Here is a 26,311-nt window from a genome sequence, read left to right on the forward strand (position 1 = left end):
CAGTTAATTTGGGGTGGAGGTCAGCATCAGTATTCACCTCAAGGAAGGTGATCTTCCTGTAAATCTCTCTAATTAGCCCTCTGGCTTTGTAATAACTACTACACTGAATGACTTGAGGTAGTTCTTTTTTGAATTTGTAATTTCTTTGTTTAGTAGATCTGTGATGAGGATTGCACCACAATGAAATTTCAGGTCAGATGAAGTTTTAAATCATTGAAGTTGTTTTCATTAATAAGAAATAGCACTGTTTAATAGCTATTGGGAATGCATATAGTTTAAGAAAAAAAAAAAGAGACTAGCTTCTTTCCTTCATTTTTGTCACTTATCCAAATTAACCCCCTATAATGAGGATAACAGAGACAATATATTGCTAATGCAAAAGTAATGTGGCCACATACATTCAAAGCACGGCACTGATCACGCACATGACCAAAAATACAGTTGGTTTTTTTTTCCTTTAGCCATGAAAAGGTTACTGTATCAGCCTGCATTTTTAAAGTGCTTGTGATAAATTGAAGTGATTAGCTGTTAAGGATGGAATTGTAAAGTCTAAATAATGCTTTTGATGGTGATTTTCTCATTGAAGTTAAATCACTAGTAGTTCATTTTTCTTCTGAAAATTTAGTACTGTTCATAGTTGAGATTTTTGTTTGTTATTCTTTTATTTTATTTGCATGTGTAAATTTCATGAGATGGTGAATGGTAAAATGAAAATTTGTGTTGTATTTGCTTCTGTGATATGCCTTAATAACCAAAATTTAAAAAAAAAAAAAAAAGCAAATTATTACCATACTAGATATATAGATTTTTTTTTTGGGGGGGGGGGGGGATATAATTAATAATTAAAATTAATTAAATAATTATGTAATAATTAAAATTATTTTATAATTTAAATTAATTAATTAATAATAATTAAAAAAAAAAAAGAATCATCAATACCAACAACAGATAAATTCAGAGATAAATTCAGTTTAATTAAAGGTGACATTTCTATGGAGCAGTGTGTTTTTCCTGAGCTTAAGCAAGCACCAAATCACCAGTTGCTGTGGATGTGATGGCAGGATCAAGAAGAGGGGGATGGGAATGGCAAAGTGAATTTGACTTTAGGGTTTTTTTCGGTGTTATAAACCCCAGAGTGTTTTTTACCATGGCTTCCTAAGTCAGGAAAGCTTATATTCTGTTTACAGATTTGTTAAATCTTAAGAACTGGGTAGTTTCTTAAAAACAAGCAGGTGGATTAGAGAAGCCATACAGTTGCCATGCCTTGGCTAAAGGAAGGGTGCAGATTTGTGTAAGAGGAGTGTCTGTGTGCTATTGGGCACCGTATGTGAAGAGTAGAACAGAAAGTTCAGGAAAATTTGACTTAAATTCTCTGAGCAGCTACATTAAAGTTACATTACCTAAAACTTATTTTTTTTTAAAAAAAAAAAGGGGATGAAAAAATGTGCAATGGGAGTTGATAGTACAGTCTGTCTTCCTAAATTTTAGTATTTTGACAGCCTGGTGGGCTAATCAGCAGAGTTGAAAATGAATCATACTTTCTTTTGGCAAAGTAGGAAATCCGTATACAATAACTTCTGACTTCTGCTAGCAAGGCACCTGATTTCTTGAGAAACAGTTACTGAATTTTGTGATGGAGATGTGGATATTCATGCAATAAAATTGTTAGACCAAAAGACAGAAGCTAATGCGTCATGTAATAATATCTCATAGCCACAAGTAAATTTAAGATCCAGCTTTATTAGCTTTACTTTAAAAAGCTTACAGCCTAAAAAGACAAGGTTTTAAATTAAGGATAAAGAGCTTTTAACAGATATAGTGAATATTGAGTGCATTTTGCTCTCTGTGTGGATTACAAAATGTTTCTTTAATGTTGGTTATAAATAGTACATTGGATGCCAGTTTTCAGGTTCCAACTCTGCTATTAATCATTTAAGACCCACTAAGACTGATATCAGCATTCAACTTCATGAGAAATTTGCTAGTTTTAAGAAAAGCTCAATAAAAAATGTTTTAATCCCTTTTAAAAGGATTATTTGTTTTGTAGTGGTTAGATTATTTTGTAAATGAATAACAAGCTGTAAAGAAAATACAAATAATTTAATTTCCAAGGCTATTATGGTATAATCCAACATTACTTGAAAACTTTGCTCCCTTTTATATTAAAATGTGAAATAAAATAAATAACTCTCAAACTGAACGCTCTTTTGTAGGGGTTGGCGTTCATTATAAGTCAGAATCACAGAATGGTTTGGGTTGGAAGAAACCCTTCAGATCACCTAGTTCCAACCTCCTGCTATAGGCAGGGACACCTCCTTGCAGACCAGGTTGCTGAAAGCCCCATCCGGCCCAGCCTTGAGCACCTTTGGGGAGGTGGCATCCACAGCCTCACTGGGTAACTTGTTCCAGTGTCTCACTACTCTCACAGTAAAGAATTTCTTCCTATTATCTACTCTAAATCTACCTTCTTCCAGTTTAAAAGCATTTCCCCTTGTCCTGTTGCTACATGCCTTAATGAAAAGTCCCTTCCCAGTTTTCTTTTAAGCCCCCTTCAGGTACTGGAATGCTGCTATAAGGTTTCTGTAGAGTCTTCTCTAGTCTGAAAAGCCCCAACTCTCTCAGTCTGTCCTCATAGGGAAGGTGCTCCAGCCCTCTGATCATCTTCATGGCCCTCCTCTGGACCCACTCCAACAGCTCTATGTCCTTGTTGCATTGGGGGCCCCAGAACTGGACACGGTACTTCAAGTGGGGTCTCATGAAAGCAGAGTAGAGGGGCAGAATCACTTCCCTCTTCCTGCTGGTCACACTTCTCTTGATGCAAACTAGAATGTAGTTGGCCTTCTGGGCTGTAAGTGCTCACTGCTGGCTTGTGTTGAGCCTTTCATCAACTGATACCTGCAAATCCTTCTCCTCAGAGCTGCTCTCAAGCCATTCTCCACACAACCTGCATCTGTACTTGGGATTGCTCTGACCCAGGTGTGGGACCTTGCGCTTACTCATTTTTAGGCCAGTTTTGCATGTGTGTACTCAGGTGTGTGTGTGTGTATATATGCATATCTGTGTGAAAGAGTTACTTGGATGAATGTACGTTAGTATTAAGATCATGAGTGTGCTTTTGGAGACATGCTCCTCCCTGTCTCCGACTTTGATTTGCCTCACAGACTACCCTCAGACTGTCATCTTCTTTTGGATGAAACTTAAATCAAAAAGTCTATGTTAGAAGCACCCATAATCTTCTTCCACACAATGAGACCAGATATGGTCCAGACTAAAACCTCCTTCCAAATGCATGGAGTGTAGGCACCCTTAGCACCAATTGTATTGCTGTATGTACTTGTTCCTGTTGTGCTGCACTGCCTGCTGATTTAGGCAGTCATTGGATACCTCTGCATGCCTGTGTCATCTTGTATAAGTGTAGTAGAAAGTCTGTTGGGTCTAGATCAAACAAAACACATTCATATATCCCTGTATTCATTTTTTAAAAACAGAAATACCCCAACACATTCTACAATTGTGATTGAATTTAAGACAGATGAACCTTGCTTGTAAAACTGCCAGATGGGTCGTTGTAAAATGCTCTTCTGGAGTCTTTCTCCCTAGAGAGCAGAACACATTTTATGCTCAAGCTAGTTTGATTTCAAGTCTTGAGCTGAGTATTGTGAAAGGCTGGAATTGATTAAGGAGTGAAACACGTAGCTCTACTTTAATCTCAATGAAAATATCAGATATTTTGATAGAATTATCGTGTGTAAATATTTCTGTACTACACTTGCTATAATTTAGGCATGCAATATCATGCCTAAATATCAAGCAATATTTTAAAAAATCTCACTGTATCACATTCTGTTTATCATGACAGAAGACCAGCAACTTTTTTTTTAGAAGATAACCTAGATTGATAATGAAAATTTGATATTTTAATTATGCAGGATGTTTGCATGCTCATGCATGGCTCTGCATGCCATTAATGAATGAGCTATTCCTGGGGGGAAGGAAAAATAAAATAAATAGGAAAAACCAAAACCTCTGCTAAATAATAAGCAGTTTTGGAAGGGGAGCTGTAGAAACTTGCAAGCTGTGCTTACGTAACTTCACCTGTCTGCTTCCTGGTAAGTTCTATCTGGTAAAAGATCTTCCTTTACTTGGCCAACACAGAATTTGCCTATTGCATACAGAGGTTTTAATCAAGGTTTTTTTGTTTTGCCAGGTAGAGCTTTTGCATCCTTTTTATGTTATTATGTTATGCATTTTCTGATGGTATGATACTTCTTTTTGCTACTACACTGTAATTTAAATGTTAAAATAGAATTGTTAGTTGTGTTTAAAGTTTTTTATCCCAAACAGAAAGCCAGAAAGAGCTTTACTCTAAGGTCTAATGCTTCTAGATTGAATTTCAGGGTTGGAGAGGAAGAAGTCTGACGGCTGTCAGGAAAAAGGGGAATTAAGCTATGTAGAGTTTGGTCATTCACAAGTAGACTGTAAAAATTACATTTACAGTGTGTAATCTGTCAAGGAAAGCTATGCTGCCTATAAATTATTGAGAACCTTACTTGCAGTAATTCTGCTGAGTTGTGAATTTAAAACTTCTGTAAGAATCTCATTGTTCTCCCATACCAAAGAACAGAGCTATAAGCACACAGAAGGCAGCTTTAGGGGTTTCTGGCAGCAGTAAGACAGACTGTTTTATAGCAGGTGTCTTTGAAAAGTGATAATTAGCTAGAAGGAGGAGCAGAAGATGTTAAACTATATGTAACAAAGGTTACTGTTGTAGACAGTGTGATGGCAATCATAGGCCTTGGTGGCAGAAGTCAACTCTGAAAGAGAAGTTAGGTAACGTCTTGTTTGTACTGTTGTTTTTGTATGTTTGAATTTCTTTGCAAAAAAAATAGTTTTTAGCTAATGTTTAGGAGCTGATGATTTGCAGTTTGTGTCCTTACTCATCTGATCGTAACTTTTAATTAGCAACCATAATTAAAGTATTATTTTATTATCACAAGCAATTTCAAGTTGATATTAAGGAAACTATGAAGTATGAATAAACTTCAGGTAGGTTAATAGATGAAATTATTTTCAGTGCTTCATATAGAATGTTTTCTTTATTTGTGGCTCATTTAAAGTTTTAAAATAATGTAGCATGCTCTTTGTTCATGTATTTAAACAGCATTGTTAGAGACAACCTAAAAGGGTATATAAAAATACCTAAAAGGGTATTTACATCTTTCTTTCTTTAATCATGGGTTCTGTCTTGTATCTTTTTCAGTTTGTCTTATGTCAGCTAAATTTATTTTTTATAAAGCTACTTGACATGTTTAGTTACATTGCTTTACTGCCAAACATTTTTTGAAAATTGTGCTTTTCTACTAAGTCATAAAATCATAGAACAGCTTATGTTAGAAGGGATCTTAAAGATCATCTACTTCATCTAGTTTGTGCTGTGGGTAGGGTTACCAACCAGCAGATCAAGGCCCCATCCAACCTGGCCTTGAATGCCTCCAAGTATGGGGCATCCATGGCTTTTCTGGGAAACATTCCTGTGTCTAACCACACTCTGAATGAAGAATTTCCCCATAACATTTAACCTAAATTTCCCCTCTTTTACATCTGTTCCCCTTGTCCTGTCATTATCTTCCCATGTAAAAAAAAATTGGTCTCCCTCCTGTTTATAAGCTGCTCTCAGGTAATGCAAGGCCCCAGTGAGGACTCCATGACTGAAAATGGCTTTGCTATGTCTACTTTAAAGAAAGCAATCCATACTTCTTGAGATAGCAAATTCTAACACTAGTTCAGGTAATGTGTAAAATGTTATCTTCTAAAATGTCTTTGTTTGTGTTTGGTTTTTGTTGTTGCTTAAAAAGGACATCCTTATATCTTATTCTTGACATTGCCAGAGGCTGTTAGAACAGTTTAGAAACATTATTTATAGTATTGGTGGATTGACTTTATGTATTAATAACTTATGTCATAGATAAGATGTAAAGGATTTTGATTGCCCATCAATTTGTTTTTCTTATATCTAGTGGTTTTCTATATTAATAGCTCTGGAAGTCAGCGTAAATGATCAATAGTGAAGGCCTTTCTTTTCACAATAAAGGTATCAAGCAGATTTTCCTTAACAGCCCTATTTTATTTCGAAGGGAACCAAGAATAGAATAGAAAACTTCCAATAGAAGTTGGAAATGTAGCAGCTGCAGTTCCTTAGCTGATTAGCTTTGAGAGATTCTATATTTTTGATGCCTAAAAAGGCCTCTTCTTGAAGCTGTTGACAAAGTAAGCTTTTATTAGAGTTACATTACTTCTTCTATTAGTTATTTGTTATTTGCCAAAGGGAGGTAGGAAGTACTGAAAACAAAACATTTGGTAAAGTATATTTGAACACTCCTTTATATGTGTTGATTGCCAAGCTTAAACTTCACTGCTCATGGAAATGCCTTTATTCCAGACTTTCTTAATAGGAGACCAGTGGTATGAAACTACTGTGAAATTGCTGGAAACTTTCCTTTCAGCAGTAACTCTTAAACTGATTATATTCTCTTTTAGTTTTTGACATAAGATCTGAATATCTTTGTTGTTGTCAGAAATGTAACTACTAATGTAGTTGCATTTCTTTTCCTACTTGATTCCTCCTACTCCCATTTGATCTTCTTGTGTAATCCATCTTAAACTATTCTAGTAGATATGCACGCAGTGTTTGTGAAAATGACGTTAAAAACCCTAGCAGCGTGTTACTGCAACTATTTCTTGGTTTCTGTGATCTTTATAAATAATGCAGCTGTGACTTCACTGTTACAGTGACTTCCGTGAAGTGTTTTATCTGGTTGCCATCATTACTCATGTTGCTGACAACCAGAAATGTAACTAGGGCATCCTATACATACTGCTATATTACCTGTAACTTTCTATTTTTAGTTAAGGAATGACAAATAGTGCAGTTCATTTTGTTGATGGTGGCACTGAGGTACAACCTATACAGAATGCTGCTTTCCCTTTTTTGTGCATCTCACGCATCCTATTTTATTGCTTCTTCTGATTTTTGAAGATTGAGGCCTGTTCTTGGTTCTTCTGAATTAAGTTTAGAAAAGTATTTCTGATATTAGTAACAAGAGATTTGACTGGTGTCATTTTCAAATATTCAGCAATATTTACGTAACAGTGACTCATGTTTTGTTTCAGTCAATGTCCCCATGCCTTTCTCTTTCCTGCTCTGTTTAGGTGATGTTCTGAGCAGTGGGTCGTTCTCCCAGAAAGACATCTGTCCTAGCAGCTCTGGCAGAGTGCTGCAAGCACTTTGTGCGTGCTTTGTTACAACAGCCAGCATTCCATTTGTTCAGATAAATGGAAAATTTGAGAAAACAGAGCAACAGCGATTATAGAGAGTTCTCTACGAAATAGCAGAATACAATTCTAGCTAGTTAATGTGGAAATGTGAACTGCTATATGGCAATTGTAAAATTGATAATTTTAAAGTAATGGTATCTGTGAAGAGAGTACGATCTTGAAATGTGCTGTGAAGTTCTTATAAGGACCATAACATCCAGAATGCAGATGAGGATTCTGTTTACTTCAGTGTTCCATTCTAGAAAGTAAGTATATTTAGCTAGATGTATTCATTCAGTCAGTCTCTTCTCCTCCAAGAACAGTAGCAAGAATATATTATCTCCAAGGAGTATTTTATATTACACTCAAAATTTTCCTTTCAAAATGAATCCTGGAAATCATTTGAAAGCTCTGAATTCTCTGCTTGTGTCTCAAATAATTCCTTATTGTTGAGATAGTAAGCACACTATTTCCTGACTTCTTCATTAATTAGTCTGGTATTCATATAGCAGCTAAAATGTTATCCCATATTACTGTAGGAGATTTTGATAATTTGAAAATATGAAAGCCCACATTCTGTCAATGGAAAAAGAATTCCAGATTGATTTATTTATGTTTACAGTTTTTGTTAAATCTTCAGTACATTCTGCCTGTGGCTGAACTGCAAAAGCATTTAACCTATGTGTGGAAGTTAAAGTGTCCTTTTTGCTAGACATGGAGTTTCTTTAGTACTTCTGAAAAATGACTGTCAGATTTCCAGGCAGGGAATTATGAATTGAGTTGCATGAATTTGAACTGTAAAGTAGAATCTGTGGTCTAGACAAAGCATTTGTTTAAAGTAACCAGAAAATTTAATTCTCTTCAAGATTTTACCAGGATGAAAATCTGTATTATTTTCAGAAATAACAAACATCTGGGTGGTTAAATAATCACAGTGTAGAACTGTGATACATCCTTACAAAATAGTGGCTATAACTTTCAAATGTTTAAGCATCAGACAACAAAGCCGTCATAAAATTGGCCTAATGTCATCTTTATGTAGAACATCTGGATGATTATTCTCAATTAAAGCCATATGTTGTACATGATTTGAGCTTTTTCCTTGTGTAGGAGCTCTGTACAAGGCCTGAGTTTCACCTTTAACATTTGTAAAAAGTTAAGAATCTTTTATGTTCACTATATATATTTTTTTCTCTGTTAGTACTGGTCTGTTAGTAACTGATCTTAGCTTTGGAATATATGGCCTTTATATTTTTTAGATCTTTTTTTTTCTCCCCATCCTCAAAATGGGAGTTTTTATGACTCTAAGGGGGAAAACTAGAGAAGAAGATTTGAAAGCGTATTTCAATCTATCCTGTCTTTACCTCTGTTATATTTCCTGGAGGTTTTTGTCAGGTAATGTGGGAAAGGGGAAGTCTGTTGTGCTACTTAGCAATACTGGGGTAATAATAAATTGGTGATATTAGGTGAAATTCTTTACTTATGGAGTCAGGCTTGATCTTTGCTGTGTAATTCTTTAGCGCTGTCTGCTATACTGTAAGGCTAATATTGTTTAACTGTTAGTTAAATGTCTGTCCTCCTGTACACAGAGAGACTTCAGTAAGAACTGATATTGTTTAAAAAAATTGTAACTTTATTAAGTCCACTTTTGAGTGCAGAAGAAAGGAAGGAGTTGTACAGCTTTTTGTGAACTACTTTAGTATGTGACTGTTTGCCATGAAACTGAGAAATTTTGCTTTGCTGTTCTCATCAGCTTCTAGGCAAGATCTGACTTTGTGTGCCTTAAAGTGATGTTTTTGTGTATCTTCTTGAATGGAGATTACTAAGGATGGCCTCGTAAAACAACATATAATCATGAATTTTCAGAGTAAAAACAAAACAAAACAAAAAAAAAAAAAAATCCCCAAAAACCACCTAAAAACAAGCTTAGATTTCGAGCTATGTGATTCTGACAGAAAGAGACACTTTGCAAGTTATACATTTTCAGGGAGTTCTGTGAACTGTTGTGAATGACAGAATAGTGCAGCTTTTGGCTGTTACTGATGTTGCAGTGGCTTATGCTCTGGGTAACTTTTCTTGAAAAACGACTATATCTCCACTTTGATATATTCTCATTCATGGTAGAGAGTTTCTCTGATACATTTGCGTGGCTGTGATTAGACAGGCTTTGGCTCTCATGCAACACTGCTATAAGGTAGTTTTCAATGCTTCTTAAGGTTATGTATGCGTGATATTAAAAATGACTGATGAGGTCTGTTTTCTTTAACACTTCTTGTCTTATATTCTTTTGTATTCTGATCAGTGATCTGCGGAGAGCTTTTTTTGTTTTTTATAGTATGAAGAAGTTCTATCGGTCCATTAGACCCTAAACCACCTATATGTTGATTTTATTTAACCTTCTTAATTTTGACATATTATTTCTCAATTCCTTTTAATGTTTTCACCCTTTTTGAAGTAGCAGCCTGTTAGATCATCATCAAGAGAGTTTCCATTTTTTCAGCCTCATTAACATCCTAAAAGTTTACACGCAAATTCTTCTCTTATAGTATTTGATTTACTACTGAAAACAGATTGAATACATTCATCAAATGCTTTTGACATAAAATTCAATTTGTTAAAATGTAACTTACTTTTAGACTTTGCATAAATATGAGTATCACAGTGATGAAGAAAGGAAGCTAAGGTTTCTTATTGTCATAGTTAAGTTCTGAGGAGTAGCTGAGCATCAAGTAAGTAGTCGTTGACAAAAATCAGGCAGCAGGATACTCATTCTTCAGTAGGCAGTGACATCTGCATTTACATTTTAAGTTTCCTCTGCAAAATATTTTATGTATCTCATAATTCATATTTCAAAGTAGCTCCTGTGATACTTTGAAAACATTCACTTGTGCCTGCATAAAAAAGCCTCCGTGCCTTCATTCTTAATTAACCATAGTATAGCATACTTTCTAATGAATATATATTCATTGATAATTCTATTTTGCTTAAACAAGTAGTTCCAACAAATCTTTTCAAGACAACAGTACCACCGAATAAGACTTATAAATATGTTGTTTCAACCACTTTCCTCCTTTCAGAAGTCTGTTATCTTTTCAATTTTGTTTAGAAACCAGAGTTTACCTCTCTTTAATGTAACATGTAAAATAAGCTTTTACTGCCTCCTGTGCTAGTTAGCATTAGAAGACTTCTTGCCACTTCCTATTACATATGTCAGAAGAAGATATTAGTATGAACCTATCAACATCTGTTGAAACAATTTTAGTGTATGTGGAAAAGGAAATTAATCAGAGGAACAAATGCTCTTGAAAGGAAGGAAATTTTGTATAAGGGTTCTGGAGCAGCCTTAATTCAGTTCCATTGTTCCACAGCAGTGTAGGACATGCAGTCCCATTTTTGATGTTTATCACCAGTTGCTGCATGGAAGACTTGGACTTGCTGAGCTTTTATCTTGGCAGATAAATGAAGAGGAGACCCTGAAATGTGTTGGGTACAAATTGCAGTGTTAACCTTAATAGTGCTATTGCTTACATATTCTGCTATGATTATGAAAACTTGTTTCAGGAAATGTGTGCAATTAATATCAATTTAGATTATTACTGGAAAAAAAGTTAACAATATAGTTTATACTATGTGATTAATTTTTGATTTTTTTTCTCATTGGGCTTATTTGTTGCTTATATTTTACTTGATCTTATTTGGGATTGTTTTTTTTCTTTTGTTCTGCCTTTTGCTTTAGTTCCACAGTAAGGCAGATATTGTTTGAAGGTCTTGCTTGCTCCCTTGTATTCATGTTTAAACAACAGGGAATTGGAATAAGCTAAGTTGGAAGCTGCTTTGAGAGATCACTTTATTCACTCTTCAAGCAGGATTAATGAGGATCAGGCTGCTCAGTGACTTGTCCAATCTAACCCTGGAAATCTCTCATTGATAGCATTGATGGGCTATATATTCTCCCTCGGCAACTCATTCCAGTGCCTATCTGATCTCACTGAGAATAATTTGTGTTCCACCAGAACTCCCCTCTGTACGCCACAGGAGGATTGCTACTTGTCTTTTCAGCATGCAGACCTCTAACATGAATTTCCACTGCTGTCTCTGTTTTATACCAGTCTCCTATTTCTGCTTGGCCTTCCATCATAGAGAAGCCATCCTGTACCTTTGATCATTTTCCTTTCTGAAGTTTTTCAGGTCTGCTTTGTTTTTATGAATGTAAATTTGTGCTCTGCCCTTTATGTAGTTATGTAGCATACAACTATAGGCTAGCCTTGTCCACAGAGAACTTCAGGCTCCTGTTCTGTAAGTGGTAGCTGCAGTCTTATTTTAGTCTCCCTCCTTGCTTCAAATTTTGTGTAAGGATTTAAAATTTGTGTATAAATATGTTGTTCTCACTGGGCTGAATTTGAAAGCTGTTGTAATTCTGTCTTTTACTCTACTGCAATAGAGAATTTAATTAATTAACCATATAAAGTTGTTGGTTTTTATCTGTTTTTAGATATGCTTACCTCCATTTCATTAGCAGATCTCCAGTTTTCTATTGGAGGATTTGTCTTAAGTAATAATTTTACAAAACGGTGGCATATGCTGCAAAACTGTAATTTCCTACAGACATCTTAATGTACAGTTAGGTATTTTTAATCTCAGTTCTGTAATTAAAAAACTAGTTGATGTGCAGGAGAAAAAGGCTGACAGCTTATAAATTCATATAGCACCTCTCAAGATACAGCAGTTGTGATTACCTGCTATAGTGGATGCATATTTTTCTGGTTTTGAAAATCTTCTGTTTGAAAATACATTCAGTTAATTGTTTGCAAGTAGACATTTCAAATATTATTTTCTCTATATATTGCTGTGCAATTTAAGTTAATGACAGACACTGCTAATGCTGTTCTAGCAGAGACACCAAATTATGCAGAGACTACTTTAAAGGATTAATGACCCATGTGACATCAGGCTGCACATTCCCCAGATAACGAGTGCCATCAAAAGCAGATATCCTGGTATTGCTATGAGCTGTTATGATATTAAACTCAATGCTGAAAGATGTAAGAGAATTTTCTGGTTTTACTATTTCTGTTTCTCCTGTTTATTGGTGAAGTGCAAAGGGACAGAGCTATCATAAGCTAAAGGAATACAGTGCAAAAATATTATGATTATACAAATCCATCGTTATTTCCGGCAGGGATTGTTTTGTTTTTAGCTTGAAGTATTCTGATTCTATCCTTTCTAATCTCTTCTCCCTAATTTGCTACTGCAGTTCAACATGCCTTGGCACACCTGTTTGTCAGCTGCCCTGTGAAGGAAATTGTGGGGTGGATCCTGCTGAAAAATTGTTTAAGAAAAAAAAGTAGTTTGTGTCTCTCCCTCAGTTTCTTATCAGTGCTGTCCTACAGGGAGCTTTCCCAGGACCAGTGAGTGGGTGCTGTGTGACAACAGAAAGTGGACAAAGCAGGATGTCGGTACTCTGCTGTTGCTGTGGAAGCAGAGCCTCATGGAGTCAAAAAACACTGACGTTTTTGCGATGTATTTCATTCACATACCTGAAGTTCTGGTCTTAGGTGTGCCCAAAGGTTCTGCCACATTGGCTAATCATCTGGCTCCAGCATTCACAAATTAGCTGTTTTTACATCAGAGATCTCTTAGAGTAAGATGGAATAGGTACACCTCAGACAATGTTATACAGAAAACATTTTATTTCCTCAGAAAATTGATGATTTTTACTCTAAAGAATGCCAGCAAGGATAATAAGTGAACGCGGCACTTCCTTCTGCACGAAAACATTTGTACCCATTTGAAACTGTGTTTTAGATATTGTACAGGTGATTGTGTTCCAGCCTGCTGCTCTCTTTCCACTTTAAGGTTCTCCTTTATGCAGACAAGTATGGAAGTGTTTCAGCAAGGCCAAATGCCGGGTCCTGCACTTCGGCTACAACAACCCCAGGCGATGCTACAGGCTTGGGGCGGTGTGACTGGAGGACTGCGTAGAGGAAATGGACCTGGGGCTATTGATTGATGCTCGGCTGAACATGAGCCGACAGTGTGCCCAGGTGGCCAAGAAGGCCAATGGCATCCTGGCTTGCATCAGAAACGGTGTTGCAAGCAGGAGCAGAGAGGTGATTGTTCCCCTATATTCAGCACTAGTGAGGCCGCACCTCGAGTACTGTGTTCAGTTTTGGGCCCCTCACTGCAAGAAAGATATTGAGGCCCTGGAACGTGTTCAAAGAAGGGCAACGAAGCTGGTGAGGGGTCTGGAACACAGGTCATATGAGGAGAGGCTGAAGGAGCTGGGAATGTTCAGCCTGGAGAAGAGGAGGCTCAGGGGAGACCTCATTGCTCTCTATAACTTCCTGAAGGGAGGTTGTAGTGAGCTGGGGGTCGGCCTCTTCTCTCGTGTCATTAGTGATAGGAGCAGAGGGAATGGCTTCAAGCTACGGCAGGGGAGATTCAGGCTGGACATGAGGAAGTATTACTTTTCAGAAAGGGTGGTCAGGCACTGGAATGGACTGCCCAGGGACGTGGTGGAGTCACCGAGCCTGGGGGTGTTCAAGGAAAGGCTGGATGTTGTGTTGAGGGACATGGTTTAGTGGGAGCTGTTGGGAATAGGTGAACGGTTGGACTGGATGATCTTTTAGGTCTTTTCCAACCTTGGTGATTCTATGATTCTATGAAGTGGTATTCTTTGCCTAAGTCACACCGGTCTCATGCTTCTCAAAGCTTAAAAGTGGCCCTAAAGAAAAGGACCATGGATGTTATGTCTGGGAAGGAGCGTGCTCTGTTCTGTTCCTGTTTCTTTCTTAGGGTTTTTTGTTGTTGTTCTTTTTGTTTTGTTTTGTTTTCAATGTGCTCAAGCAAGTATTAATGTATATTTGCCACTGCAGGAGCCTGGAAACATTTCTGGGAGCTAACAGCAGATGTATGTTAAAATGTTAGCAGTTCTCTGTCTGTGCTCAACGCTGTGATTTCTGGAAAACTGTAATTACAGGTGAATGCCCAGTGATTTGGCAAAGTTTCATGAAGTTCTGAAGTTTATTTCAAAATATCCTGGATGCCTTTTCTTTTGAAATGTTTTGTTATTAACTTAAAGTAAACTTTCAGCAACTTGCAAATCATGTAAATCATAATGTTGAGATTATTATAGGTATTGATGTATAGGAAAAGCTGTGATGCTTTCCCTCTTAATAGAAGTGCATTATTTATGTTTGTTCGTCTGAACTTATGTCCATCATTTTGATGAAGCGGCAATTTATTATATTAAACATTTAGTATTAATATGCATGCACTTAAATTTGACAAGTATAGATCTTAGAACCGTCAAATGGTTTTGTTGTAAGGAACCTGTAAAGATCATGTAGCCCAACAGCCGTGCCGTGAGCAGGGACATCGCTCACTGGGTCAGTTTGCCCATAGGCTGAACCAACCAGGCCTCAATCACTTTTGGGAATGGGTCATCTGAGCAGCCCGTGCCAGTGTCCCACTATCCTCAAAGTGAAGAATTTCTTCTTAATGCCAAATCTAAGTCTACCCAAATTCAGTTTAAAGCTCAATATGACTTCCTGATATTCTTCACTATTTGCATTGTCGGTAGGATATATGAGAAGCCACTAAGAAAGTGGCTACTGTGATTCAGGAGAAATTGAAACAGTGTGATTTACAGGATTTTGTGTTGACGTCTTCCTGTTTAAAAATAAATCAACAACAAAACACCACATCTCATCTGAGTTCTATGAAAAGGTACTTTTTTTTTTTTTTTTTTTTTTTCTGCTGTTAGGGTTTTTCAATTAAAAAGCTAGTTAGCAGGAAATGAAAGTAGATGATCTGAGTAAAATTTTCGGTTTAAGTGAAAGCTAACAGACATTTTAATTTTCCTGTCAGACTGTTGAATTTCATAACCTTTTCTCTTAGGATGTATGAGCAATTGAATTTGTTTTGAAAGCAGAAAATGTATTAAGAATATTTTTAGAACTGCCCTTGGTGCAGAATATTCATTTACTGTTTTGCAGCTTCTGCTGTGGCAGTGGTAGTGTGCCATGTCTTGTGAGAGCCTCTGATGCTTTGGTATACTTCTAGTGTCTTGGCAGCCTCATTCGATGTTTTGACATTCTTTACTCGGTGTTTTCCTTTATGGTGTGTTTCTTCTTTTTTTTTTTTTTTTTTTTTTTTTTTTTATGCTCTTTTATTCGATGCATCCATTTTTAACCTACTTCCTATTTTTACTTTTCTGTGGCATGACAAGTTCCAGAAATGCCCTATAAGCATTGGGTTTCAGTTTAACAGAGTACTGAGTCTCGTGTACAGTGAAAAGCTCTATCAGTGCCTGATAGCTGCTGACACGTGGTCAGTTTGGAGGAGACAGTGGATTATGTGCAGCTCTGTCCAACCCTGCTGATGTGTTTGAGACAGAGGAGAGAAGAACACAAATAGTGATGTTAACATCACCTTGGGCATGAAAAAGATAGCCATTGGTTATGGTACTTTTTTCAATAGATAGGTCTTGCTTTAGGACCAGCACTGCAGCATCCAAGATAGAACAGTAAAAATTGAGACACAGGCAAACGTTAATGGGTGTTGCATTGAAGTCTCATTAGATAAATGGGAGACTTCAGTCAAAATGGTGTCGTTCTCACCTTTCTGTTCTGTTCATTTGTATTTCTCTGAGCTATGCATAGTAATGTAACAGAGACTGCTTCAGATCTGAAGTTCATCTGGCCAAGTATCCTATACTGGATGCCTCACAGTTCTTTCATTAGATAAGTAAACTGTCATCATTTATTTTCCTTCCTTGTTTATGACTTTAACCCCTCCAGTCTTTTTTAAGCAATACATCCGTAGCATGGATGATCATTTCTAATGTGGAAACTGTTCCAAACTTTTGGTTGTCTTCCTTGTCCTTCTTTCTTACCTAATTCTGATACAACTCTTCTTATGTTGAGAATGGTAATTGCATGCACTATCCAAGATGCAAACAAAGCATTAATTATACAGTGGCAACACAAGAGTTACTCTCTTGTTCTTTAATTTTCTCTTTACTGATCTCTGGACTTCAGAATGAAGCTCTGATGGCTTTATTTTTTAACCTACAGCTGAGCTCCTACCTTGATATTACTTCCTTTACTTTGATGGCTCACTCTCGTTATATAAACTGAGAGGCTTTTATGCTGCTGATGTTTTATGTATGGATTGTGCCTTCGTCTCTATTTAAATTCTTAACCTTTTGCATTTGTCATCCTGTTTGTCTGCTTAGTGCTTTAGTCCATTAAGGGTTAGGGCTGGCTTTGGTTTTGTTTCCTCTCCTGCTTAAAGGTTGAATACCTAAGCTATGCAATTCCTGTAATTCCTTGTATAAAGCTAGGAGCTGCAAGCATAGTCTCTCCCCAATAAATATTGCATTTTATGTTAAAATATAAGATAAAAATTGAGGCTTTGAAATATTAGACTAATTGGAAGTTATTTGCAGAGCAAATATGAATGTATTTTCTGGTTCTATTTATTCTATCAAGTTGGAAAGTAGACAAAGTTTTTCAATCATCAGAGTAATCAGGAACGCTTGGATCAGCTGCAGTTAAATTATCTTTTACTTTTAAATTATCTTTTTATTTCTTCCAAAATTTCAATGCTGTACACTATGTAAATGCGAAAGTTGGGAATTCATTAAGGTTCGTTATTTGTAGCTTGTCCCTGGAGTGTTTTTCTCACATAGTTCTTATGTTCTTTGATTTCTCATGCCCTGAGTGGGTGTCACCTTTTATGGCCTTCTTTTCATATGTTAAAGTTATAGCATCAGGCTATTGGAAGAGCTTCCTAACCCATTTTGATGGCCTCCTCTGCCCCTTCCTCCTCCTTTACCCCTCAAAATTTGCTTATTCTTCCTCAGGTTTTGCTTATTCCTCACTGAACTTGTTGAGTTTGAAATAAATCAAACATTAAAAAAACAAACAAAAAAACCCTGTTATTTTTGAGATTCCTCTTTCTAATGGTGTTTTTTGTTCTGATTTTTGAAATATGCTTTAAAGAACTGCTCTGATGATTCATTTGATTTTAAGTTCATTTGATTTTAAGTAACAAGCCTTCACTTCCAAAGTTTGTACTCTAAGCTTTGGCTCGCTTCCTTCTGCTTTCTGTTACATGTGCAAGCATGAAAACATCACAGCAAAATCTTTAGATTTAGAATAATTCTGTTGTTTGGATTTCTTCTTTTGTTTTGTTTTATTTCATAAATTAGATGAGACTTAGGCCTGGTGTTTTGGAACAATATTTTCTATTAAAAAAATTATAAGTCAGTACTGATCTGTGGCCTTCTTACGTAGTGTGTATTAAATGTATCAAAGTACCTTATCTGAAATTGATCTTGTTGGGCTAAAAAAAACAAAAATCTGTCAAGCAAAATTACATCCGGTCTTTATTGTGTGATATTTTGATTTTCTCAAAGTAGCATGGTACCGTATTTGGAAATATAATTGTGCTGTTTAATAATAGTTTGTAGAAACACCTGATATTGAGCTTTTCTTGAACAGAGATTTGGGAAGGGTCCTGGTGACATTTTTGCACTCTTCTGAGTTTCTCTCAGATTGTTTCTTATGCAAATCTCTGTATGTATGAGGATACCATCAATTCCTCTTTAATTTTAAAAATACTTATTTTGTTATTGCAAAAAATGTTTCAGGTGTTTAGTGCTTGCCTTTAACTAACATTTTAATACACTGAAGTAGGAAACTGTTTTGGAATCTTTGTTCTTCCCTTAACCTCTCAACATGTCAAGCTTCTGATACTTCTGAAATTGTTCCAAACTGAAATTTCTGTACTAAATTGAGAAGCAGAAGGTTTTACTTAGCAAATTGTATTGACTGTAATGAAATGTTTGCAGCACATCAGCCCAAGTCTATTAGAAATTGGACATACCTAAAGAAAATATTTTAAAAACATTAATTTCTTGGTTGTTAAGGTCTGTTCTATGTGTAGTTGTATTCCAAAGAATGCATTTAGTTTTATTCCCTTATCTTGTGTTTTTTTTCTTTTATTAGGCACGGCGCAAGGAAGTTTTTATCCAGGAACGATACGGAAGGTTTAATCTGAGTGACCCATTCCTGGCTCTTCAGAGAGATTTTGAGGCAGGGGCTGGTGAGAAAGAAAGGAAGCCCATCTGCATGAACCCGCTGTCCATTTTAGAAGCTGTTATGGCTCACTGCAGGAAAATGCAAGAGAGAATGTCAGCTCAGTTGGCTGCTTCTGAAAACAGACAAAAGAAGGTAGCCTATTACCAACCTTTTTTTCCTTTTCTCCTCCTGATTTGTTCTTTCATGTCACTTTTTAATTTGCACCTCTGCCTGACTTCATTATCATCACGAGTCTTGAAAATTTATTGCTTAATTGTTGTCATATATAGTGAGGTGCTAGTTTTCTGCTGATATTTTATGTGTACACCTTATGTGTTCCATAAATCTAGCTCTAATCACAGAATATATCAGATAGAACCAGTGAAATCATAGAAAAGAGCAACCCTGTATATGCACACTGGAGAGACCCTGACTTACACTGGGCAACCCACTCTAGCTCTCACTTTCTGAGTGGGAAGTTGGAGCAGATGACCTCCAGAGGTCCAATCTCAACCAGTCTGTGATTCTGTGGCAGCTCCTGCACAGTTTGGTTAGTTTCTTGTTCCAGTGCATAGCCAGAAGTCCCTCCGTGTGCATATGTTTTTCAACCATCTTTTTAGAAAGAGGCTCTTGGAGTATGGAAGTATGAATGCATGTAAGATGACCTTATATATTAAAAATGTATCTCAAAGTCAGGATATTGCTATGTAAATTTTATTAGCAATGTCTAAATCTACAGGGACAAAAAAAGGAAGCTTTTGTCCCTTGTTTCCTAGAAGAAAACACAATTTTTTTTTTTCCCTTAAACCATTATTTTAAATAGCTCAATCTTTATTTTGTAGTTTCTCTTACCTTGAAAAATACCTACACTTCTATTATGTATAATTCTAAAGTTTAGAATTTTTAAGCTACACTTGAAAGCTATTCTTGAAAAAAAAAAAAAAAAGTATTGCTTTTAAACTGTTAGGCTGCCAACTTTTTTATTCCTATAACAAATAGTAAATTTGAGTGAGAACAGGACTTGAGCTGGCTGGTATTAAACAAGCATGCGTGTGGCTTATGTCTTCCTCTTTAAAATCCAAATAGAGATACTGCTTGAACGGGGCATCCTCTTCAGCTTTTTGGTTTGTAGCAACAGTTGTCATTTCTTTCAGTCATCTCCATTAACCCCTATGTAACCTATTCATTCAGTGTTTTACATTCCCTTGGTTCCTCATTTTCCTGTCCGCCATCTCTTAAAACCCTCTTTGGTAGAGGATAATAAAGGTATTTGGAGGGATTTCTAGAATTGTTCAACAAAATATGGTGACCCTGTGTAAGGAAAAAATAAAATAAAATAAAATTAAGCCCAGACAAACGTGACCTAAATATACAGCCAGCTGTACTTTCTCTAAGAGTGGTTCTTCCTTCTCTAAGATATGTGATGCTTCTGTCTTTCTGTTTCAAATTGCCTCGCACTCATACTTCACTCATACTAACTGATGAGGTGTTTGTACAGCTGTGCTTATTTTCTATGGATATTACTGGAATCAAGCAGGCTCACAGTGAGCTCTTTTTTTGTGGAGACTTACTGCCCATGCATATAGTGGCCCTAAAACATTCTTTGAATAAAATAATTATTTGATACTAAAAAGTCAGAACAATGTGCAAGGATGCACAAAGGAAAATGGAGAGGTGAACAAATGACTATGAGACACAGGCTTCCCTTACACCAAATATTTAACCCTAGATGTCATCTGCTTTGTGTAAAGTCTTGAACCCCTTCCATCTTTTCCTATACCTTTCCTGGAGCTACTGACAAAATTCATTTTGGGGTTTCCTAGAAACTCAAAACCAGACGATCAGAGTTGACAGGTTCTTGATCTGTCAAGTGTTGGCAGATAAGTTAGTACTGGGATGCATGCTCAAAGATGGACTTCTTGATTGGAAGAGGACTGTTGATATGATTCAGTCTAACTTTGTGCTTAAAGCAGCTTATCCAGCAGTACACTTGGTCATCTGTGAACTTGTCTACCTGAGTCCTGAAAACTCTCAAGAAGGGCAGGATTACAGGCCTTCTGCACTACCATCATTTTGAAGAATGTCTTAAGGGGAAATCTTTCATGTTAGCTTTTAATGAGGTTCAGCCTGCCACTACCAAGAAGAATTTGGTTTTGCCATTGTTTTAATAACCCTTCAAGAAGTAGTATGCTGCTACTAGTTCCCTTAGTCTGTCTTTTACTAGACTAAGCTAGATCCCTTGGCCTTTTCTGACAAAGCATGTCTCTCATGTTTAAAAGACCTTTGCTGTTAAGTTTTTCACTGGTTCCTGTCAATTTTCTCAGTAGACCTTCCATACTCCTTTTCAGAAACTTCTTGAGCACATTTCCAAGTGTTTGTATTACTGATAAAACTTAACGTATGCAAACAGTACACTTCACAAAAAAAACGTTTCAGTTCATAAACTCATAATGAATCACAGCTAGTTCCAAATCTGTCATCTAAAGGAAAAAAGTACTGGGTAAATATTACCAGGTTTTGTTTGTTTGTTTTGGCTTGTAGCTTTTTATTATTATTATTCAGGATGATACAGCCAAAAGAATGGGGTGGAGGGAGATAAAGTAGAACGAGAAACTATTTCCTCTAATGCTGCTACTGCTGATTTGAAATCAAACACACAGGATCCATGTATTTATGTCAGGAATTCTTTATTTATATTCAGTGCTTTTAGAAAACCAGTCTCTCTTATGAAAATAAGACAGTGATGTCCATTGTAATTTATGGCTTATACATAGAATAATAGAAAATATTCCAATTTTTCACCATAATCTCATTGCAATTTCAAGCTTTTAAAAATATGTACATTTGCCATGTTTTTCTTACTAGCTTTAGCAAAAAAGAAATTACCAGATATTTCACTGTCACTTAGTGGCTGTGGTTGTCCATGAGGACTAGTCTTGCAAAATTTGAAAAAGACGCTGAAATGTCATGTGAAAAACTGAAAGGAATCACTCCTAAGTAAGTTTCATTGTGACACCTTCTTAATTTAGTTTACACTGTGTTGATTAACCTGCGATGAAGCTGTAAATCTACAGTGCAGCTCTTGGAGCTCTTCTCCCATGAAACATGATGTTTACAATGTAGATATGTTTTCCCATAGTGATTTTCTCTTCACTTGCTGGTTGTTGTTGTTGTTGTTGTTTTTGTCATAATAGTGAAGTTTCTTCCTGAAATAATACTATTACTAAAATATTGTGCAGAAGTGTTGCCATTACCTGTCGATGCTGATTTGTCACCAAACAGGACAACATTTTTAGCAGCAAATGAATTTCAGACATATTCTCCACAATAGTGTGGAAAGCATTTCCAGAGCTAAGAAATTTCATCTTGTCTTGTAAAGGAGAGGGAACAGTGTGCTATAGCAACAGGCTTCTGACAAACTGTTAGATTGTAGAGCATAGGGATTTTGTTTGTTTTCTTTGCTTTGAAGAATGGGTGGGGATACTGCTGGTGGTTTGGGGGTTTTCTTTTTTTCTTTTTTTTTTTTTTTTTTTTTGGAAATGGGGAAGGTTTTTTGTCTTATTTTCTTCCAGCAACCAAGAAAAATGTTATGCAGTGATAGAGAGTGAAGATATACCCTAACTATGACCAGTCCCCTACACCATCTTGTTTCTCACATTACTGTTTGCAGTGAAAATAGTACATGATACTGGCTTAAAATCTGAAATGAGTATCAATTTGACCAGAATACTAAAATCTGAATCTGTACTCTCAGTCTTTCTCCATCTATTGAAGTGAAACTTTAATTCCAAGTAAGGTCTTAAATATATTTGCCACATCTTTCCTCAGTTTTTGTTGTTTTTTTTTTTTAAACATTGAAATATTACTGGATTGTAGAAGCATGAAACAGTTTCCTGTTGCAGTCAAAATTAGATTGTTACGAGCACTTGACTTCTTTTAGGTGGCCACAATGGATAGAAATAATAATAATAGAAATAAAAATAATAGAAAATGCGTGCTAGAGGTAATAGTTCTGAATTGTTCTTCCTGAATGGATCTCTGTGCATGTATTAAGTAAAACTGATAAATCTGAACTGATATAAAGAGTACAGGGAGAAGGAACGCTCACTGTTTTTTCATTATCCAGATGAGCCATACGGGAAGCAACTGCATCAGTACATGAAAGTAGGAATAGGAAGAACAAAACAACCAATTTTTCTTTTGCTGTAGTTTGTGTTTTCCTAGGCAAATGCTTATATATGTCAAACTAATTTGTGTCACCTTACTTTTAGTTGCTATGTTATAAAAGGGTGCATTAATCTGTATTTTTCCAGTGCTTTTCAGTGACAGGGCCTTTGAATAAAAGCACAGTCAGTGGGTAAGATGAGTTAGAGGCGATGACTGTATGAATGAGTGGAAAGTTTATTCTCATCTGTTACTTGCACATAACTAGTAGTCTTCTGATCCTAGTCTACAGTGTAGTTTATATACATCACAGATGTCAGTGAGACATACCACTGTTAGAAAGTACAGGAAGATATTTGTGTCTGTACTCAAACGTTTCTCTCAGAAATGGATGTATTGATGTAAATGTAAATAAATAAGACGGCCATTGTGGGCATGAACTGCACATTTCAACACTGATCTTCAGTCTGAGGAAGACCTAGAACCTAAGCCTTTCATTTCTGTGCTCAAAGTTTTTGTTTGAAGCTTGCTTCTTGCTTGTGGCTAATTCCTTTGCAGAGAAGAGGAATCTTACAAAGTAAAACAGGTTTGATCAGGTGCCTAATTTCAGTGCTTGCCTAATTTCTGGAGACCAAGCAGCTCCTCACTTGGAAATCTTGAGAATTTAATCAATTCATGGAGTCTCTATGTTATCAACAGGAAAAAAAAATAAAGATGACTTTACTTATCTCTGGAGAGCAATTCAGAGAGTATGTACATCTTTCTCTTGCTTTTAGACATTTTCATGAGAAACCATCAATCACTTTCCTGGGCAGACAGGTTCATTTCAGGTGTACTCTCAAAGGTTAAAATATTAATGTCAAGTTAATAGTAGGTTATATTGAAAGTCTTCCTCTTGTTAATGCATTTTTTTTCTATATGCTTTCTTACAGCTGGAAATGGAAAAATCTCAGTTACAGAATCTTGAGCTGGAGCACAAAAAGCTATCTGCTCGTCTTGAAGAAGAACGGGGCAAGAATAAGCACATAGTATTGATGCTAGTGAAAGAGTGTAAACAGTTATCTGGACGAATTGTAGAAGAAGCCCAAAAATTGGAAGAAGTGATGTCAAAATTTGAAGAGGAAAAGAAAAAGGCTAGTGAACTGGAGGAGTCTCTTGCAGCTGAGAAACAAAAGAGTACTCAAATGGAAGCTCAGATGGAAAAGCAGCTGTCTGAGTTTGACACAGAGAGAGAGCAGTTGCGTGCCAGACTTCATAGAGAAGAAGCACACACCAGTGACCTCAGAGAAGAGAGAGATAAAATGATAAAAATGATTGAGCAATTAAAGAAGGAGAATGAGAGTAAAGCTAATCTTTCTCTTAAAAATAAAGATAAAAATAAAGATAGGAGTTTTGTTTCTGTTTCTGTTGAAACAGAAGAGTCAGTTTCAAGAACTATTGCCTGCCAAACAGATCCTGTAGCGGTAGACAGTAGTGCTGAAAATACGAAGAAGTTGCCTTTGACTGTATCTGTGAAGCCTTCTGCAGTGAACCCCTTAGTGTCTGGCAATACAAAAATGAATGTGTGTGCTAATGCAGCATTCGTGAAGCCTGTCATTGATAGGCAATCTTCACATAATGAACTTGTCCCTCCTGCAACTCCTGTTCCTACACAGAATCCAAACAGAGTTGAGGAAAATGGACCAAGCACAGGCCTAGCACCTGATTTACCAAGTAGCACTTCCCCTCTTTCAAACAGCACTTCCCTTTCTACTCCTTCTGCACCAACTGTCGCAACTCAGAATTACTCGCTGACTTCATCTATGCACAGTTTGCATTCCCCATCTGCCAGCACTACCAGCCAGCCAGGCCTAAATCCACGAATCCAAGCAGCTAGGTTTAGATTTCAAGTAAATGCTAATGATCCAGACCAAAATGGAAACACAACCCAAAGCCCTCCCTCGAGGGACGTATCCCCTACTAGTCGTGACAACCTAGTTGCCAAGCAAGTAGCTCGAAATACCGTGACCCAAGTCCTTTCGAGATTTACAAGCCCTCAGAGCAGCGCTCCAGTGCGCCCTGGGGTGTCACATTCAGTGGATGCTGGCACCTACCCCCCAGTCGGTAGAATGAATTTAAAGACGCCTAGCGTATCAAGAGTTGACAGAGGAAATCCTCCGCCTATTCCTCCTAAAAAACCAGGGCTTTCGCAAACTCCTTCACCGCCACACCCACAGCTAAAGGTTTTAATGGATAGCAGTCGATCCCCAAATACAAGTGCAAAAACTGATAGCAAAACTGTGACCTCACCTCTTTCAAGTTCACCACAAGGAATCAGGGTAATAAATGAGGAAATTATTTCTAAGTCCTCACCTCAGCTGCCACCAAAACCTGCTATAGATTTATCTGTGGCACCTGCAGGCTGTGCCATTCCAGCCGTAGCCACATCTCAGGTGGGTGCCTGGCCTTCCCACTTCCCTGGACTGAACCAACCTGCATGTTCAGAAAATTCCTTTGTCATTCCCACCACCATTGCCTGTAGCTCCTCCATAAACCCTGTTAGTGCTTCATCCTGTAGACCATGTGATTCAGACAGCCTCCTGGTAACAGCATCAGGTAAAGGGATTGATATGCTACAAACTATCTCCCTCTAAAGTACTGTTTTGTTTTTACTCTAAATCTCTCATTTGCTACATTCACTTTTTTTATATACCTTTCTTTGTTTATTTTCTAAGCACTGAAATTTACATTTATATTTTTTCCACTTTCCAGGGGTATGGGAGTTCTTCTGCGTGATTCATTAGTTTGCTTCCTCAAGGAAGTCTCCAAATTGAACGTTTTGTTGTTTTGATTTGTTTGTTTGTTTTTGCAAATAAGCTGTAGATTTTGAAATACTAAATAAGCTACCTTTCTAATGTTATTTTGAGCTATAAAATGCTTTCTTAGTCTGAAATAGTGTTTTGAACATGATTCTGCTGATGATCTTCGATGGAATATGTATTTCAGTGCCTTTCAGTGCTTTGTGAGCCTTTCAGAAAATAGGGCATAGCTGGGACTGCTGTGTTCTTTTCCTGTAGTATTAAGTGGTTGCAACTTAAGGTATGTTATTGCCTGGATAACAGTGCAGTTCCAAATATATCACTTCATACCTATAGAAGTATATATATGTATATATATTTCCATTTTTCTGTAGGCTTTTTGTAGGTGTTTATAGTAGTAGGCTTTATAAATACTTGTAGGTAGTATCTCCCAGATTCACTTCAACTGGTATCTGCAAGGATTTGATGTTGGAGAAAGTTAAAATATAAATGTTACGTCAGCAGTCCAAGTTTGGGGTCAGTTCATGTATCTGCTATTCATTTTGCATTGTGGTAGTCTAATGGCAGCTTCAGGATATCTTGATGAACAGCTAAATGAACAGAGACAGCCCTAATGTATGTTTGAGTTCATGTCCTTGATAGGGTCAGTACTGCTGAAAGATCAGGTAAAAGACCCTCTTTGCCCTCACTTCTGCAGTGAGAAGGCAGCTACACGATTATGGAGCACTTCAGGTGCAAAAAAATCTTCGTTAACATTGAAGAATGTTTCAGCAGTCTGAAAAACTTCATGTGGTTATTTTCAGTTCAGTTACGGTCCTTTAGTCCCTTGTGACTTCGGTACCTTTATCTTACCTGTAGGGAATGAACTTCTCCCCACAGTACAGTTGGTGTGCTTCCATTTGATAGAGGGACCACTTTTTATGGGTCGTCACCCTGGTGAGGCAGTTG

At 36.7% G+C, this 26,311-nt stretch overlaps 1 protein-coding gene across 5 annotated transcripts in view; it reads left to right on the top strand.

The window, feature by feature from the left end:
* CTTNBP2 (cortactin binding protein 2) overlaps window positions 1-26,311 on the top strand; it is a 125,964-nt gene that overhangs the window by 62,030 nt on the left and 37,623 nt on the right. For 3 of the 5 annotated variants that reach the window (XM_048946642.1, XM_048946651.1, XM_048946658.1), the window contains exons 3-4: window positions 18,330-18,554; window positions 23,498-25,160. In XM_048946642.1, the coding sequence (XP_048802599.1) occupies window positions 18,330-18,554; window positions 23,498-25,160 (1,888 nt within the window). Of the gene's footprint in view, window positions 1-4,670; window positions 4,831-4,997; window positions 5,047-18,329; window positions 18,555-23,497; window positions 25,161-26,311 lie in introns of those variants that run through there. The other 2 variants (XM_048946664.1, XM_048946673.1) reach the window with 2 other exon arrangements.

The sequence above is a fragment of the Lagopus muta genome, chromosome 1 (genome assembly GCF_023343835.1).
Source record: "Lagopus muta isolate bLagMut1 chromosome 1, bLagMut1 primary, whole genome shotgun sequence".
NCBI classification, from domain to species: domain Eukaryota; kingdom Metazoa; phylum Chordata; class Aves; order Galliformes; family Phasianidae; genus Lagopus; species Lagopus muta.